The 18,404-nt window shown below is 35.3% G+C and overlaps 2 protein-coding genes across 14 annotated transcripts in view; both read left to right on the forward strand.

The window, feature by feature from the left end:
- The window catches only part of LEPR (leptin receptor), a 78,293-nt gene extending 67,475 nt beyond the window's left edge, over nucleotides 1–10,818 (forward strand). For all 12 annotated transcript variants that reach the window (XM_019731856.3, XM_019731832.3, XM_088791188.1 and 9 more), the window contains one exon: nucleotides 8,688–10,818. In XM_019731856.3, the coding sequence (XP_019587415.3) occupies nucleotides 8,688–9,515 (828 nt within the window). In that variant the 3' untranslated portion in view covers nucleotides 9,516–10,818. The remainder of the gene's footprint in view (nucleotides 1–8,687) is intronic.
- A 6,542-nt stretch (nucleotides 10,819–17,360) lies between these two features.
- PDE4B (phosphodiesterase 4B) overlaps nucleotides 17,361–18,404 on the forward strand; it is a 565,055-nt gene continuing 564,011 nt past the window's right edge. Inside the window, exon 1 of one of the 2 annotated variants that reach the window (XM_074334882.2) lies at nucleotides 17,361–17,505. The gene's annotated coding sequence lies outside the window, so the exon portion shown is untranslated. The remainder of the gene's footprint in view (nucleotides 17,506–18,404) is intronic. The other variant, XM_074334883.2, reaches the window with a different exon arrangement.

An 18,404-nucleotide genomic window follows, 5' to 3' on the forward strand; every position in this document is an offset into this window, starting at 1 on the left:
CAAAATGTATACACGATGGTTTAAACAATCATATGGAGGTTATCAATGCAGTCTCAATATCTTAACTGTTGTATTTATCATACAGCAGTGTTTAGTCACCATGTTGTACATTACATCCCTAGTACTTGTTTATCTTATAAGTGGAAGTTTGTGCCTTTTGACCAACTTCACTCAATTCCCTCTCCCCACCCACCACAAATCTGATCTTTTTTCTATGAGTTTGAAATTTTTTGGATTCCACATGTAAGTGAGATCATACAGTATTTGTCTTTCTCTGTCTGACTTATTTCACGTAACATAATGCTCTCAAAGTCCATCCATGTTGTTTACAAGTGGCAGGATTTTCTCCTTTTTATGACTGAATAATATTCCATTGTATAGATGTATATTCCACAATTTCTTTATCCGTTAGTCTGTTGATGGACACTTAGGTTGTTTCCATGTCGTGACTATTGCCAATAATGCTGGGAAAGCAACGTTGGAGCTACAGTGTGGAAGATGACTAGGCATTAACTAGGTTTTATGGTGGAGGGGAACACAGGCAAAGCCTCCTGCGAATAAATACAAAGCCACGTGGCTGGAAGGACCTTAGCACACTCACAAATGGAACATGGGGAGAATAGAAGACAAAGAGTCAGGAGGAGCTATTTCTTCTTAAATGTGAGGGTTTTTTTTTTCTTTTAATCTGAGAGTTTTTTGGTCAAAAATATCTAAATATCTATTTCAATAGAAAGATGTAAAGCTTCACTCTCTAAGTACGTATTCATGTAGGGACTAACCATCTTACTGTTTCTTTGAAAGAAGCTAAACACTTTCTCTCTCTGAAATTTCCCCTATGAACCACCATGAAAATGGTTTCTCAGTGTTTACCAGGACAGGGAAATGATCGGGTCCACCTCAGCACCATGCAGTTTGAACCTGCAGCAAATGATCTTTCCCTTTCCAGGACAATGCCTGACACAAAGGAACCAGTTGGTAGATGTAGGTTGAGTCAGTGAATGCTTGTCCACTGCGTGGTACCCCACTGTCTCATGTACGCTCCCTGAAGATGATGAGCATTGTACCACAGCACGTCATCTGACAGACACTGTATACAAGCAGACTGAAATATCACCATTTCCCGCCAGGTTCTGGCAAACTAAAGAAGTGTGAAGAATTTTTAAATTACCTGCAGTGGGTGTGTGAACGCCCTGATTTGTAAGACAGATATTTTAAACCATAGCAAGTATTTGACTTTATATAATCCTACAAAGATATTCTTTAGGCACAAACAGCCCTTAAGGTAAAGCTTCGTTTGGCACTGGGGCTTAACAGGTACACAAATAACATGATTAGGAATAAATCAGTTTTTGGAATCTAACAGGAATATTTGAAGAATGGAAAATAATATAATTCCAAAGATCTTACTAATGATAAAAATCTTCTAAAATTCGGTATCTTTTTTGCATCTCGCTGCTTTAATCTCCTAAATAACTAAAATTTACTTTTTTAGGGAAAAATAATACCGTACGAAACATGTTGTATAAATAAAGAGTACAAGGAAAATTTACTGACTGCTCTGTGCTTTCACATTCATATTGTTTTATTTAATTCTGTCATAAGCCTCATAGCCTTATATTTTCTGATGACAAAACTGAGGCTCACAGTGGTTCCGTAGCGTGTCTTGCTCATCCCGCCTGTACATGTAGAAACCTTGGGTCACACCCAGGTGCATCAGGCTCAAACTGATACTCTTGCCATCAATTCCATATTAACAATTAATTGCTTAAGATACTTAGTGCTGCTAAATTGGACATTTAAATACAATTGAAATGGTAAATTTTATGTTATAAGAGTATATGTTTTAGTGCAATAAAAACAAAACAAAACCGGGCAATGGATTTGAATAGACATTTCTCCAAATGGCCAATAAGCAAATGAAAATATGCTCAACATCATTAGCCATTAGATAAAACAGATAAAAAATACAAGATATCACTTATCATTAGCTAGGGAGACTATAATAAAAAAAAAGATAGTAAGTGGTGGTGGAGAAATTGGAACTTTCATATACTGCCTGTGGAAATGTAAAGTGGTGTAGCCCTTTTGGAAAATAGTCTAGCAGTTCAGTAGTTAAACGTGGAATTACCATATGACCCAACATTCCACTTCTACATGTGTATCCAATAGAAGTGAAATCATATGTCCACACAGAAACTTGTACATGAAAGTTCATGATAGTCAAAATGTGGAAACAACCTACATGTCCCTCAAATGATGAATGATAGGCAAATTGTGGTATATACAATTCTAAAACTGAAGGAAACAAACAAACAGTTCAGTGATGGGTCTAGGGAAGGTCTTTTTTATTTACTTGGTCATCATTTAAAGACAATTTCAATTGTATGTCTTCTGTCAATTCTAAGAAATTATGTTATTACTTTGATAATTTCTTCTCTTCTTGTTTCTTTGGTTCTCTCTTTCTAGAATCTGTATTCATTGGCTTTTGGACACCCCCCCGCATAGATCCTCCATATTTCATTATCTCATCTCTGTTGTTTGTCTTTTTGTTTTACACATTGAGAACTTGCCATAACCTACTCTTTCAGTGCTTCTGTTGAACTTTAATTTGCTATTATATTTGTAAATTTCCAAGTATTCTTTTTCAGAGTATTCTGTTCTGGTTTTGTACATGCAATGTTTTCTTAAATCTTACTAGAAATATCAATTAGAGGATCGTTGCTTGTTTGTTTTAAAAATTCTCTTTTCTTTTATTCCCTGAATTCTCCATTTCTGCTAGGATCCTGTTCTCCTCTTATTTGTCTTGGCCTTTCTTTTTCTTTATCTCTGACTTTCCCCTAATATCTGGTAGTAATCCTTTGTTTTCCTTTCATATTTAAGAATGAAACAATAGACAGGCTGACTGGGAGCACAGTGCATATATATAGGCGGGGATTGTTGTCCTGGTTGGATAGACAGGGCTCTGGCTGGATGAGGAAAGATGTGCTTACAGACACTAATAACTAACACCCCATGGCTGCTTGGTTCCTCCCCAGATAGCTCCTTAGTTGCTTTTGAAAACAAAATCTGAATTTGGCTGTGGAAGGTGATTTGCCTATGAAAGCTCTTCCATGTGCAACTGTGGAGTAGAAGAGCCCCATTCTATATGCAGAATTTCCAGTTCTCAGTCTCAGCTCTCATTTTTTCCTGTGTTTTTACCTGCCATCTCGTCATCCACCATCTCTATTGTATTCAACCTGACAAACTTTCTTTCTCTTCAGCTACAGCCCACTCTGTAAACATTCTGGTCTGCAGCTTCCGTTCTGGTTTGCTCATCTGAGGTCTACACTCATCCAGTTGTTTTCCATTTTTAAAAAATGAAATAAAAATCTTAGTCTTTTTTAGCCTTCTCAGATTACCTTCTTTGTTATGGGTGTATATTTAATTTATTCATGTAGTTTCATTCTAACAGTCTCTACAGAAATGAGAAAGAAACATATATGCTAAATCTGCCATCTTGAATTATATTACTCTTCTACACTATTTTTCTTGATATTTTAAAAATAAAAATCTTTGAAAAATAAAAAAAGTGAAATAAAAATAAAGATCAGAATCTTAGATTAAATTTTTGTTGTAGGAAAATGTACCGTAGCCTTGCTTTTGTTCTAATTCAAATTTCACAGTGTTTAAAACACTGTTTTCATTTTTTTACCCTTTTCTTTAGCATTTTTGCCTAATCTGTGATTTTCTTCCTCTAATTCCAAATCATCTGTATTTAAAAAAATCTAACCCTGCTCTTTTGTTGTCTACATTTATGCCAGTTTTTACCAGCGTGTACTCCACTTAACAACCTGCTTTAGGAGTGTTAACGCTAGAACAAAATGGGTTTTTATGACACAAAGACTATCCTAGAGTCCTCAGCCTGCTCTAGGCCTCCAAAGAAGAAGCTCAGCCACCTATGGAAGAACACCATCCTCACAGATCTGAGACAGAACACCCTGGCATTCCTATAAGTGTGGAAGAGCTGGTGCAGTTTTGAGTTAAAGGTTCTATTTAGAAGTGTTCATAACTGAGCTTAGAAGTGTATCTTTCAGTTCCCTAAAATAGGGCTTCAGTTTTGTTTATTTTCTAGTTCTTAATATTTATGCATATGCCCTTGAGTTATAAAGAACCAGAAGAGGCGATGAATAATTAATCAGCTCAATTTTATCTCAGCAAGTAGGAAAAAAAAGCAAAACAAAGCATGTTCTACCTATTTGTGTTTGGGGTGTCTTTTCATCTGCTATTGTGTTATGGAAAGATTGTTGGACTGGGAAAAACAAAAAACAAAACCAAGTCAGGGTTCTCACTCTGCTCTAATTAGCTATGTAACTTTAAGCCTCAATTGTTTTGTCTAAAAAAGGTGAGAGACATAGATCAGATGATTTCTCTCTCTCGCTCTCTCTCTCTCTCTCCCTGTGTGTGTGTTTGGAATAGTTGTATATAGCTGTGTATATAGTTGAATAGTTGTGTATAGTTGTACATATATTTCAACAGGTGTATACAGTTATATATGCGGTTGAATAGTTGTATGTAGTTAGACATATAGTTGAATAGTTGTATATGAGGTCTGACAATTAAGTTCATGAACTTGTTGCAACGATGTTGCTAACCTTTTTTTGATATCAGAGGGATTATTCATTATGAATTTGTACCAACTGGATACAGTTAACCAAGTTTACTATTTGGAAGTGCTGAAAAGGCTGCGTGAAAAAGATGAAAATGACCTGAACTTTTTGCCAACAATTCATGGCTCTTGCATCACGACAATGCACCAGCTCACACGGCACTGTCTGTGAGGGAGTTTTTAGCCAGTAAACAAATAACTATTAGAATACCCTCCTTATTCACCTGATCTGGCCCCCAGTGACTTCTTTCTTTACCTGAAGATAAAGGCAATATTGAAAGGAAGACATTTTGGTGATATTCAGGATACCAAGGGTAATATGATGACAGCTCTGATGGCCATTCCAGAAAAAGAGTTCCAAAATTGCTTTGAAGGTTGAACTAGGCGCTGGAGTTAGTGCATAGCTTTCCAAAGGGAGTACTTCAGAGGTGACCATAGTGATATTCAACAATGAGATGTGTAGCATTTTTCCTAAGGTGAGTTTGCGAACTTAATTGGCAGACCTCGTATAGTTGTGGTATATTTAGTTGAATAATTGTATATAGCTGCATCTGTTGTTGAATAGTTGTATATAGCTCTACATATTATTGAATAGTTGCATATAGCTATATATGTAGTTGAATAGTTGTATCAAATGATTTCTTAGATCTTTTTTCTAACTAAAAAAATCATGATAATGATTCTGTGATTCTATTCTTCACTATTTCAGCTCTTCTTTCTGTTAATTTTAAAATTTTTGTTTTCACTGCTCTACTCTCACTTTTTCTTGTTCCAAACTATCTAATATTGCTGTTGTTCCCCCACACCCCTTTTTATTTTTACAGTTCTTTGTTTTTGTCTCCTTTTACTTAGTCTGTTATTCCTCTATAGTTTTTCCTTTTCTGGGGTAAGTAAGACTGTCCTTAGAGTGTGATATTAAGGCATGCATTAAGGAAGTGGAAGAGGCCAATTTAATTAAAAATTTTACCCTTTCCTAAAAAGATGCATTACTGTAACATAACTCAAGAATTTATAGTCCAGAACTCATGTCTGACAGAATATGTTTTGAAATCTTTTATCTTTTGTTTTCTGAGTGATTTTTTATTTTGCTTTCTTACTTTGTTTTATTTTATCTAAACAGAAAATGGACATTCTTTGAAGTCTAATCATGATCACTACAGATGAACCCAATGTATCAACTTCCCAACATCTAATACTTCTATAGAGTATTAGAAGATTTTTACATTTGGAAGAAGGGGAAAAAAATCTAAAAAAAAAAAAAATTGGTTGAACTATTGAGAACTAAACTATGATGGATTATGTTGATTTAAAACTAAAAAGAGACAAGTACATTTGGGGCCAAGGTATAGGTCTAAGTTCAATTCAGTTTGGATATATAATTACTTTTCAAGTCATCTAAAGTTAAAAAAGTAATATTCGTGATATCTGGCTTTTGATTTATCACTTGATCATAAAACATTAAAAAATTTTGACTGTTGCTCTTACCACATATCTATTAGCTATCATCAAATATATAGTAAACAATGCTGTAACTGGGTGAAAACTACAACTTCTGACACATAGCTTTGCAAATATAATGACTCTAATTACATAATGCAGTAAAGGTATTTAGTTTATATTTTTATGTCCAAAATTTTCTGTTTTATATTCCTTTATAGACACTTAAGTCTATAAACTGACCCATTTGGGTGTTCTTTTGAATTTCTTGTAGTTTTTATAGCTAACTTTGCTCAATCCGGGAATTTCTATTTTCAATAGCCTCAAAAATAGCTCAAGTGCTAACGTCCATTTCATTTCAAAGAAAGCCACAAGTTACAGTCTGTCCTGGTCACACGCCAATGGAAATTATAGTTCATATCAGGATGCCCTGACATATCTAGGTCAAGTTGACCACATCAGAAAACACATTGGCCTCCAACTCAACCTCTTTGTGGAATTCTTGCCTAAATGTAACTTATATACACTGAGCCTCCCAAAGCTTCTGGCAGGTAGGGAAGTGGATAGTGATGCAACAAGGGAGACTCTTTGGGGCTTTTACAAATATTTCATGATGAAGTTAGGACTTTTCTTTCTGAAAAAGACTACTTGCTGTTTCTAGGAATCAGGCATACTAATTGTGTTGCTCACATTCATAATGAACCAAAGTCTTTGTTTGATGAGCCCAAATAATCAAATTTAGGCTACATATGGATCACTTGTATTTAAATTTCATTCATAGTTTTGTTTGAATTTTAAAAAAAACCAAACACTGAAATTCAGGAGAAACGTGTCCTTTGCCCCCTTCATTGATTTTTAATAGATGTCATTGGAATCTAAAACCTAAGTGTGAAATTAGACAGACATTCTTTAATTCCTACCACCTGAATACATACTTAATGTGTTCCCAGACTGTTCTAAAATCTCAAAAATTAGATATAAATAGTAATTGAAATGATTTTTGATAAATACACTTTTAATAAATATTTGTGACCCAGTCATAAAATATGCTTCAATAATATTTGTGGGCATGTGATTTCTCTTTGACTATTAGTGAAGTCTTCCATCTAAATGCATTTGAAGATATGTAAATTATTTGGTATCAATAAATAGTTACCAATTATGAAGTTTTAGAGGGCATGAAATATGCCAAATGTCATTTGAAGAACATACACGAGTTTGCATTCTGTAGATTTCTATCAGAAAGAAAATCGGTATAGGAACAGTTTTTTCTTCATATATATGTTTATAGAATAAGAAAAAAGGTTATGTTAACATGGCATTTGTCACTATGTAGTATTTTAATATCTATATAAGTGTATTCCATTATTATTACATTTAATGTTCGGTATATTTATTTTATGGTTATAATCACCAATATATTTCATTTAAGAATTCAAAACTATGCTAAATGATTTATGGTTTTATATGGAATATGTTTGCCATTATGAAGAATAGCTGGGTATATTGTTACTTCAGGCAATAAATCTGAATTCATTTTATTAGTTTAAAAATTATAATATTCAAAAGTTCAATTATGTGAATGATATACAAATTGAACACATTTTCTATAGCACTTCATTTAGCTGTTAATTTTTCAATGTGATGTGTCCACAGTATTCTTTACTTTGCATTTATTTTCTCAATATGTTTACATTGTATGAGTTGAGCATTTTGCACACAGATTCTTGATTTGTAGCTGCTTGACAGGATTTTTTGTTGTGCTGTAATCACCATTCTTATAAAAAGTATGATGTGCATTTGTTTTGTGTCTTTGTCTTCATTCCACATGTCCCATAGTATGTATTTTTATATTAAGTTATTTATAAGAAACAGTAATTTTATTTTAAAAGTTTGTGATCATCTTTTTCACCTTCATTGTGTTCAATAAATAGGTATTCTTCATTCTTATGTTCTGATAGTCTAAAACAGATTCTTAGTATGATGTAAGGCAGATAAGTTCTTAACAGGCAGTCACAAGTATTTTACCTTCATATCACATCTTATGTCATGGAGTAGTTATTTTAACTATCTTTGGAGAAGCTTTTGCTCATTTGATTTTATTTCAATTTACTTTTTTTAGTAGATGTTTAAATTTTTCGTTTGGGGAAATCTAATTTGCTATAAAATATTACAAATTCTTTAGAAGATAGCACTTTCTAGTTACAATAATGACTCTTTATTGAGAGCTAAGCACTTTCAGACACTATTAATTTATTCCTCATCACAACAATGAAGTAAGTATTGAACACATCTTTACAGACAAAGAAGCTAAAAGGCATGAGGTTAATGTACTTGTCCATGGCCATAGAAGAAGGACTTAAACCTAAATCAGTCTCATCCAACTTTTGAACACTATCTTATACTGCTTCTCATTTATAATTTTTGATATAGCTGTTTCAGTCCAAAACTAGTTATTTGTGGTTGACTTAATGTCCTTTAGCATTAACCTTTCACACTTCCATTACTGCAAACATGTCATAGTGAAGCAAAAAAAAAAAAAAAAAAAAAAAAAAAAAAAAAAAAAATACCACAATTGAACATTAAAATGTGTCTTTTCTTTTAGCCAGAAACGTTTGAGCATCTTTTTATCAAGCATACAGAATCAGTGACATTTGGTCCTCTTCTTTTGGAGCCTGAAACCATTTCAGAAGATATCAGTGTTGATACATCATGGAAAACTAAAGATGAGAAGGCACCAACAGCTATGGTCTCTCTACTTTTGACAACTCCGGATCTTGAAAAGGGTTCTATTTGCATTACTGACCAGTGCAATAGTGCTGACTTCTCTGAGGCCGAGAGCACCAAGATAACCTGTGAGGATGAAAGCAGGCGAGAACCCTCTGTTAAATATGCTACCCTGCTCAGCAGCTCCAAATCAATTGAAATCGATGAAGAGCAAGGGCTTATAAATAGCTCAGTCAGCAAATGCTTCTCTGACAGAAATTCTCTGTCAAAGGATTCTTTCTCTAATAGCTCATGGGAGATAGAAACACAGGCATTTTTTATGTTATCAGATCAGCATCCCAATATAATTTCACCACACCTTACATTCTCAGAAGGACTGGATAAACTTTTGAAACTTGAGGGAAATTTCCTTGAAGAAAATAATGATGAAAAATCTGTCTATTATTTAGGGGTCACCTCAATCAAAAAAAGAGAGAGTGATGTGTTTTTGACTGATGAGTCAAGTGTGTTGTGCCCATTCCCAGCCCACTGTTTATTCACTGGCTACAGGATCCTCCAGGACAGTTGCTCTCACCTTGTAGAAAATACCTTCAACTTAGGAACTTCTGGTCAGAAGACTTTTGTATCTTACCTGCCTCAGTTTCAGACTTGTTCCACTCAGACTCAGAAGATAATGGAAAACAAGATGTGTGATCTAACTGTCTAATTTCAATCAAGAAACATCTCAGATTATGTTATAATGAGTCATATAAAGTGTACATATTCCGCTATAGTTGTGGATAGGGGAGAGAAAAGAAGACTGAGTCAAATTTGAAAATGATTGTTCTAAAATTAAAGTTATCTGTCCTCACTCAGTATTACAAGCAAAAAAAAAAAAAAAAAGTGAGAAAGCCTTCATGAGCCTAGCCATCTAGACTGACTCTTCTAATGATTCTCTGAACAGCTGCAGTGGGAATGTCTCCAGTGACTTGTTTCTAGCTAGAAACAAGCCCAACAAATATCATTTGTGAACATTACACCTGTGTAGCAAAAGCTAATCTGAATTACACCTACACCTGAAAGAAGACTTCAAACTGACACTTGTGAGATATAACTGTTTTTCAAGAGTGTGATTGTTTTACCTTGAGTTGTGTTTGTTTTGCCCTAATTTACCCACACAGACACACACACTTATACTTACTAGGCATCCTTGTGCATTTTTAAAATATGTGATGTATTTGTATTTTGTGCTACTACACTGTGTTATCTGAAGGTTTTTCAATTTAACAAACTTGCCTTGAGCACTTACTCTGTATTAGGCACTCCGTTAAATGTTGCAGATAGTGGATTTAGCCCTGGATATACTTGTGAAGATTGACAAGTCAATCTTTATGTATCAAATCTAAGATGTGTACCATAGAATGAAACCGCTTACTAGAACGGCAATACCCACAATCAGTATTTTGAGGACAGCACAAGCACTTTTGGAAAAACACAATGTCTGTCTTAATTCTTCTCTATAAAACATGTTGAAATGGTTACTTTCTGATCCAGAGAGAATCCGGATACAGTTAGGTTGCTGAATGTTCCTGTGTGTCACTCTGGAATCATTGTCTTCCCCCATTCCCACTTGCATGCACACAATTTTTTTCTCACTTAGCATTCTCTCTATATGTAAACCCACCACTGTGCTAATACTTTCCATATTTTAACTCAATTTATTATTAAAATAATTGTATGAAACATGTATTACTATTAGAACCCTTTTAAAGGTTAAGAGATTAAGTAATTTGCCCAAAGTTGTAGGGTTAGTGGAAGATGGAACCAGAATTTAGATTTAAACCCAGATTTTTTCAATGCTAGTGATTGTGTTTTTATCCTATACCTTACACTGCCATCCGGTAAACACACACACACGTGTGCGTGTGTAATCAAATAAAATGTGTAATCAAATAAAGTGTATTAAGTAGAAATGTAATACTGCATGAAAATTAAGTGAGAATTACACAGATGCTGTCTTTACCTTTAAAGACTTTAAAGTTTATTGTTTATTTCAGCTTTTTGGTGTGGCAAAAAAACCAGAATGACAGCCTATTGGGCAACAAACTAAGTTAAGAAACCTGCACAGATAGACGTTTAATGGCAATAAGTAAGAATTTGAATATTATCAACATCATCAAAAGAAATACTTTAGTCCTCAAAAATATGCCTATGGGTTGCTAAATCTTACCAGTTTCGTACTTCCAGAGGGGATTCTGCTGATTTTACTGTTACCTTAAGTAACGTCCTACAGGCCATCTCCATTCCAGTTGTAGCCATATGAAATGAGCAGTTCTAAACAATAACAAAGATCTCAGACCCTACCTGACAGATATCTCTTCACACTTGCCACTTAGAAATCAATCCATCCATCCATTTCGTGTCTCAGAATCTCACATACTTCAATTGATAATCCTCTTAGAAGAGAAAGATGGAGGGCCCATATCGACTCATGGAATAATTAGTGTGGTATGAAAGCTTTAGTTCTATACAAACACAAATTGAGGGAAAAAAATATTTTTCTCACTGATTTTTAAGTGGTTTACCAATTCAGAAGAAGAAATAAATGGTTACATATATGGAAGTTTTGGTAAAATGGACCATTATTTTTAATGTCACTCATAGAATATAGACATTTAATTTAGTGTACACTATAGAAGTGTTTGGAAATTACATTTTGCCCCATTCTGCATATCATTAGAGACAAAAGACTGAACATGTCCACCACGTAAGACACAACATCTGCCTGTGGTCTGGGACCCAGAACAACGTGGAAGAGAAACTGACATGTGCAGTTAGCACAAGGCTTCACCATGCTCTGTGGATGCTGTAGTGAATTCAGAGGTCCCAGGACCACTGGAATGCTGCAGGTCTGAGTTAAAGGAATTTAGTGACAGCACATCACCCTGAGATTATTGAAACCATCCTGGTGCAGCTTCAGTTCCAAAAACAAAGCATTTCAGAAATAATGAGATTCCAAGGGGCTTTCTTTCATGAAGAGGGCTGAAGTGGTACAGTTTAGACTATTGGTACATATAGATTTAGAGCAAATTTATTGTCAGTGTGCTAGGACTCTGATTTTCACTTTGAAAGTTCATTTCGCTGTATATTACTATATATTATTGGGTCTTTATGAAAAGTATGTGCCATTAAATAGTGGATTTTCATAAAACCTTAGGTCACATTTAGAATGTTTTTGTTTTAAACTTTAGAATGGTCAGATACTCTCCATTTCTTCCCAGAGATTCTGGAAAAGAAATTTTAAGGGAGAGAGGACCTGAACTTTGGATTTTTAAATTTAGGGTAATTTGGGAATTTTGAATATTTTATTTAAAGGCCTTAAATTACAACACAAGCTACTAATCAGTCTCTATAAATGTGAACTTCATGAAAAGAAACTCAGAAATTAATAATTTGAACTATGGCTTCAAGTTTAAACAGATTATTTGAAGGTAAATCATTCTTAAGGGTTAATGAGATTATAGGTTTCCTAGGTTAAACCCCTCAAGAACAAAGAGAAAAAAAATCAAGGTACACTTATCAGTAAGAGTAAAGGTCTTATTTTGGAGCCCTATATTCCCATTTAGAGATGAGCTATATATTGACACAAGGAATAGGAACAGATATTATTTTTAAGCACAGTCTCAAGCAATATAAAGTCATGGATAAAATTCCGAAATCAATGTGTCATCCTGGACCTAGAATAAGGTTTTATGACCCCAATCATGGCATTCTTTTACCTCCTCTCATCCCTTTCCAATAAAATCAATTTCCTCTTTACAAATATCAAACATGTGGTCATATTCCCTTAGGAATATCCATCTTAGGTACCCAAAAGCAGAGGGAAGATATATTTCCCCCGCAAATTGATTCCAGATTCCAAAGCGACTTTGGTTGGTACAGTGTACAGACTAGACTGTAAGAGTTGTGTGTAGGTGTTCATGTGGATTTGGACAGTGTGCTAAATGGATCATGACGTACTGCAACCATGTGTCACGTGGATGGGGATTAAAAAAAAGACCTCTCTCCAAATTATTTCTCATCATTTTTAAAAGAAATTTGTTCTGCTTTTCATCTTTCAAGTGTCATCTTGATGGTTACAAACTCTTCTAAAGTTTCCATTATTGAGAAAACACATTCTCAAAAATTTCAAACACAAAATTAAAATTGTCCACTCTAATATGATTAGAAGAAGTTGCATTTGAGAATAAAATTAAACATAGTTACCAAAAAAAAAAAAAAAAAAAAAAAAAGGAAGAACTAGCGCTAAAAGGAAACTAGATAGTCAATAGTTTTACTCTTTCTTGACCAACTAGTTTAAAACAGTAAAGCACTCCTGCACCTATTCATGATGTTGGAAGAGCAACTTACAACACAAAGGTCTGTACCGGAACTGAGACGTTGCATGCATTTGTATGAGCATCAAGAAGTGGTTTCCATGGGTTTTTATACTGAATGAATTATTTTGATACAAAGTTTATCAATTAATTTTTATTTTGGAAAGCTGCTGAGGTCTAGTTTTCTAAGTTAATTATGCTGAAGATCTGTGGCATTGAATTCAATTTCGTGAGGATCACTGACAGGATGTTTTAAATGACATGTTCATTCAAAAACCCGGAACTGAGAAAAACTTGGAAGATACTTAATTTTGTAGTGATACACTTATATTGTAGATATTGTACTTTTAAAACTTGTCATTAAGTAGTTGGTATGGAGTTAACACCTTCTTTTTAGTCACGATTGGTATGTTAATAAATCTTATAAACAAGTGCTGAGATATGTATCACTAATTGTTCTATAAAATTTAATTATCCTAATTCTTCTTTATGTTCCTAAAGTTATAAAGTATAAATTATGATGGTTAATATTTTTATTTTTGTAATTATGAATCATAAGCAATGTCAGAATTTTGAGACATAGAAAGTCCAAATAGAATCATTATGAATTTAAGTTATTTTAGGATTATTTTATCTACTGTATGATAACTACTTTCAGCAAAGATTTGAAAATATAAAGAAGTAATCCTTGTAGTTTATGTAAATAGTTTATCCATTGTTAGCCTTTGTGTCTTCAAAAATTCTTACAAACCTAATACCCTGCCTTTGGAAGGAATTTCAAAATATTTTAGATGCAGTTCTCTCCTTCTTACTCTTACTCTCTCTGGTACTTACTCAATACATCACCCCACACAAATTCTTTCTAGAATTGTAGCTATTTGCGATGAAAAATTACTCATTTTAAACATCAAGAGCTCTTTAGTATAATTCTTTAGTTTCTTAAGTAATCTTGATTTACAGTGATATGCAAACATGTGCTTTGTCACTTAGGTTTCTAGTAATTTGAGTTTTTAACCACTCTGTAGGCTGGTATTCAAAATACGTTCTTTCTTGTTTGTTTATTTATTTATTTATATTTTAGAAATGTAAATAAAACAAATACACACAGGAAAAATTTCAAACAGTACAGAGAAAAACAAAATAAAAAGTGCAAGTCTCCATCCGCTCCTTTAGTTCCTATTCTCCAAAATAACCTCTGGTATTAATATATGCCACATACTTTAAAAAAAATTCATATCGTTGAGATCGTATTCCACTTGCTGTTATAAAATTACCCCTTTCCCTTAATATATCTAGTTGATACTTCTAGATAAACCCAAATTACCTACTTCATTATTTTTAATGGTTGCCTAGTATACCATTGTATCAAAGTACAATTATTTGTGTAATAGTTCACAATTGGTGAATATTTATGTTGTTTCCAATCTATATTGTGGGCAATATTGAAGTGAGAGCATTCGTGTATAATATTATGTTGGCTCACTTTTGCAAATATACTTGTCAGGACTCTTGGTTGCAAGTGTAAGAAACCAACTCAAATTTTCTGAAGTATCTTTTTGATATTTTAATTTTAACTTAATGACATTGATCTTATTTTCATGTTTATAAGCCATTTGTTCTTCTCTACCTTCATATTCATTACCTAATTTTCTATTGGGTTATTATAATTTCATTGATTTCTTAGAATTCTTTATTACACATGTGATCTTAGTTTTTCTTAATTGAGATATAACTTAGATACTGTAAAGTATACAAGCCATCAGTGTAAAACTTAATACAGTTTTATACATTTCCCCCTGATAACCTACCTAGGAATAAAATTGCTGAATCATTTTATAGGTTCTAGTTTAGCTTTAATAGATACTGCCAAATAATGGTTGAACTAATTTACACTGCCATCAGTAAATTTAGAAGAGTTTTGTTGCTTCATATACCATATCCTAATCAACATTGATATTGTCAACCTTTTGAATTTTAGCCCTTCTGATGGTTGCATATTGGTTTCTTGTGCTTTTAGTTTGCATTTCTATAAAATATAATGAATTTAAGTAACAATATCTTTCCTGCCATTTTTGCTATTTTTGTCAATTATTTTATTTCTGTGTATTTCACAAACACATAAAACATTGTTACATTGTTGCTTTAAACACTAAATAGTCTTTTAAATTTGCCCTTTGTAATGCTGTTTATTCCTTCTTGTATTTTTGTGATTCCATCTGGGATAATTTCCCTTCCTCCTAAAGAACTTTCTTTCGGGTGTGGGTCAACTGTTATGGATTCTCTCAGGCTTTGTTTCATTTTACCTTCAATTTTGATAGGTATTTTTGCTGCCTATAGAATTCTAAGTTGGCAGTTTTTCTGCATCTCAAGTTGTCACTTTATTGTCTTCTGGCTTCCATAGTTACAGTTGAGAAGTTAGCCATCATTTTAGTTGTTGTTTCCCTTAAGGTAATTTGTCTTTTTGTTTGTTAGCTTTTAAGATTTTTCCTTTTACCTTTGGTTTGTAGCAGTTTGAGTATAACATGGTTTTCTTTTTAATTATCCAGATTGGTATCATTGAGCTTCTATCAGTGGGTGACAGGTTTCACTAGATATGGAAAATGCTCAGCCATTATTTCTCCACATATCAATTTTGTCCCATTTTATTTATCCTCCCCTTCTGGGATTCTTGAATTCACATGTTAATTATTTCGGCGCAGGCCCACATGTGTATTTTTCCCCTTTTTTTTTTTGTCTTTATGTTTAGTTATGATTATTTTTCGCTTCATCTATCTTTGAGGTCACCAATTATGTCATTTCTATGAAAAGTCTATAGTTAAACTTATCAAATGCAATCTTGTCCTTTTGATTCTTTTTTGTAGCTCTTAATTGTCTCTTGAAATGCTATATATAGTGTGCTGCTGATTCCTTCTAGTGCATTCTTCATTTCAGTTATTGTGTTCTTCTCTTCTGACTGGTTATTTTTATGATTTCTATGTCCTTTTTAATGCTTGCTATCTCCTTGTTGTTCTCACTAAGTTCCTTGAGTATCCTCATAACCATTGTTTTGAACTCTGTCTCTGGTAGGTTGCTTACCTCCATTTCGTTTAGTTCTTTTTCTGGATTTTTCTCCTTTTCTTTCACTTGAGATGTATTTCTTTATTCCCTCACTTTGGCTGCCTCTCTGTGTTTGTTTGTATGTATTAGGTAGATCTGCTATGTCTCCCAGTCTTGGCCAGGTGGTCTTATGTAGTAGGTGTCCTATGGGACCCTGGCACTGTCTCCCTGGTCACCTGAATCGGGTGCTCCAGGAGTGTCCCTTGTGTGGTCCTGTGTGCTCTGCTGTTATAGTTGAGCCTTGATTGCTATTGGCATGTCAGTTGGTGGGGTTGACCCTCAGGCTGACTGGTTGTGGGGTTTGGCCACATGCACAACTCATGCGCTGCTGTGCGGGGGGCTTACCCCACTGAGTGGGACTTGCCCCAGCAGGCTCTGGTGCCTGTTGAGACTGCCCTGGTGTGTGCCACTTGTGGGGCAAATTGGGTGGTACCCTGCTGTGGTCTGAAGCCAACCTCCAAGTGTATTAGTTCTAGGGCCTCTTATAGGAGGGGCTCTGGTGCAGGCGCAGGTCAGCCGCTGCTTGTGACTGGCCAGGAACTACCTGGTAGGAGCTACAAAGCGATCCGTGGTTTTCTGCTGCCTGTGCTAAACCTGGAGGTGCGTGGGAGAGGCCACACTAAAACCGAGGATGTCTGCCACCGGTACTGGGCCTGGGGTAGCTCTGCAAATAGCGAGGACACCGCGAGGCCTGCTGCCACCTGCTGGCTTTCTTAAATTCAGCCACTGATAAAGCCTTGTGTGGTATGCAAATTGGGTGAGGCAGTGTCTTAGGGAGTCACTGGAGTGGGAAGTGTTGTGATCGGCAGGTTAATGTAAATTCTGGTTTGGTGCCAGTTTTGAGCTGGGAGCTACTCAGCAAAAGTCTCGGAGCACACAAGGCCAGTCACTGCCTGCTGGGGGCCTGCCAGACTCCAATAGCTTTCTAAGAAAGAGTATAATGTGGGCGAGGCTGCCTGCTCACAGACAAAGAGTTTCCAGTGATGGGGGAGTTGGGTAGGGTAGGTTCAGAATGAGTCAGCAGGATGGAGCAGCAGAGCTCACCAGGCCAATCAGATTCAAATTTGGCCAAGTGTGGGCGGGCTCAACACAGGAAAGATGGCGCCTGTCTGCTGGCTGCACGGGAGAAGGATCTCACACAGGAAAAATGCCGCCTGTCCTCCTGTTCTCCCCCTAAGCCACACACCTCAGTCTGCCCTTGCTCCTGTATGTCTCCAAGTCACCATCCGTCCTCTGGAACCCAAGGTGAGTGCCTGCGAGCGAGTGAGTCTGTGTGCTGGCCCTTTAAGAGGACGGACGTCTGGGTTTCCTGCAGCCTTAGTCCCACCAAGATGGTTGGAATCCCCACTGTTTTCCACAGCCAGATGTTTTGGGGCTCCTCCTCCCAGCACCAGTACTCCGGCCTGGATAGTCGGGTGTGGGGCTGTGGTTCCTTGCTCTTCCTGGGGGAACCTCCATGGCTGAGATATCTCTCCTGGTTCTCAACCACCACACAGAGGTTTGAGAGTCTCCATCCCTCCCACCAATCTCGATGTGGCTTCTTCTTTATATCTTTAGTTATAAAAATTCTGTGCAGCTAGACATCAGCTTGTTCTCCAGGTTGATTTTCCTGTAATTTAGGTGTAATTTTAATGTGTTCACAGAAGGAAGCAGGCACAGTGTTTATTTACTCCACCATCTTGGATCTCCCATTCAATTTCTAGCATGGGTCTTGTTTTCTTATCCATTCAGGTACCCTATGTCTTTTGATTGGAACACTTAATCCATTTACATTTAAAGTGATTAGGTACATAGTTGTTCCCATTTTATTATTCATGTTTTGATCCTTTTGTTTGTTTTTCTCCTTCTGTTTAAAGTAGTCCTTTTAATATTTCTTGTAATACTGGCTTGGTGATAATGAATTCCTTTAGCTTTTTCTTTTCTGGTAAGCTCTTTATCTCTTCTTCAATGGTAAATGATAGCCTTGCTGGGTAGAGTACTCCTGGTTGTAAACCCCCCACACCCCCTTTTTTTTATTACTTTGAATATTTTCTGCCACTCCCTTCTGGCCTAAAAAGTTTCTGTTGAGAAATCAGCTGATAATCTTAAGGCAGCTCCCTTGTAAGTAACTAGTTGTCTTTTTCTTGCTGCTTTTAGGATTCTCT

This window comes from Rhinolophus sinicus, chromosome 14 (genome assembly GCF_057876585.1).
Source record: "Rhinolophus sinicus isolate RSI-liver-muscle chromosome 14, RSI-T2T, whole genome shotgun sequence".
Taxonomy (NCBI): domain Eukaryota; kingdom Metazoa; phylum Chordata; class Mammalia; order Chiroptera; family Rhinolophidae; genus Rhinolophus; species Rhinolophus sinicus.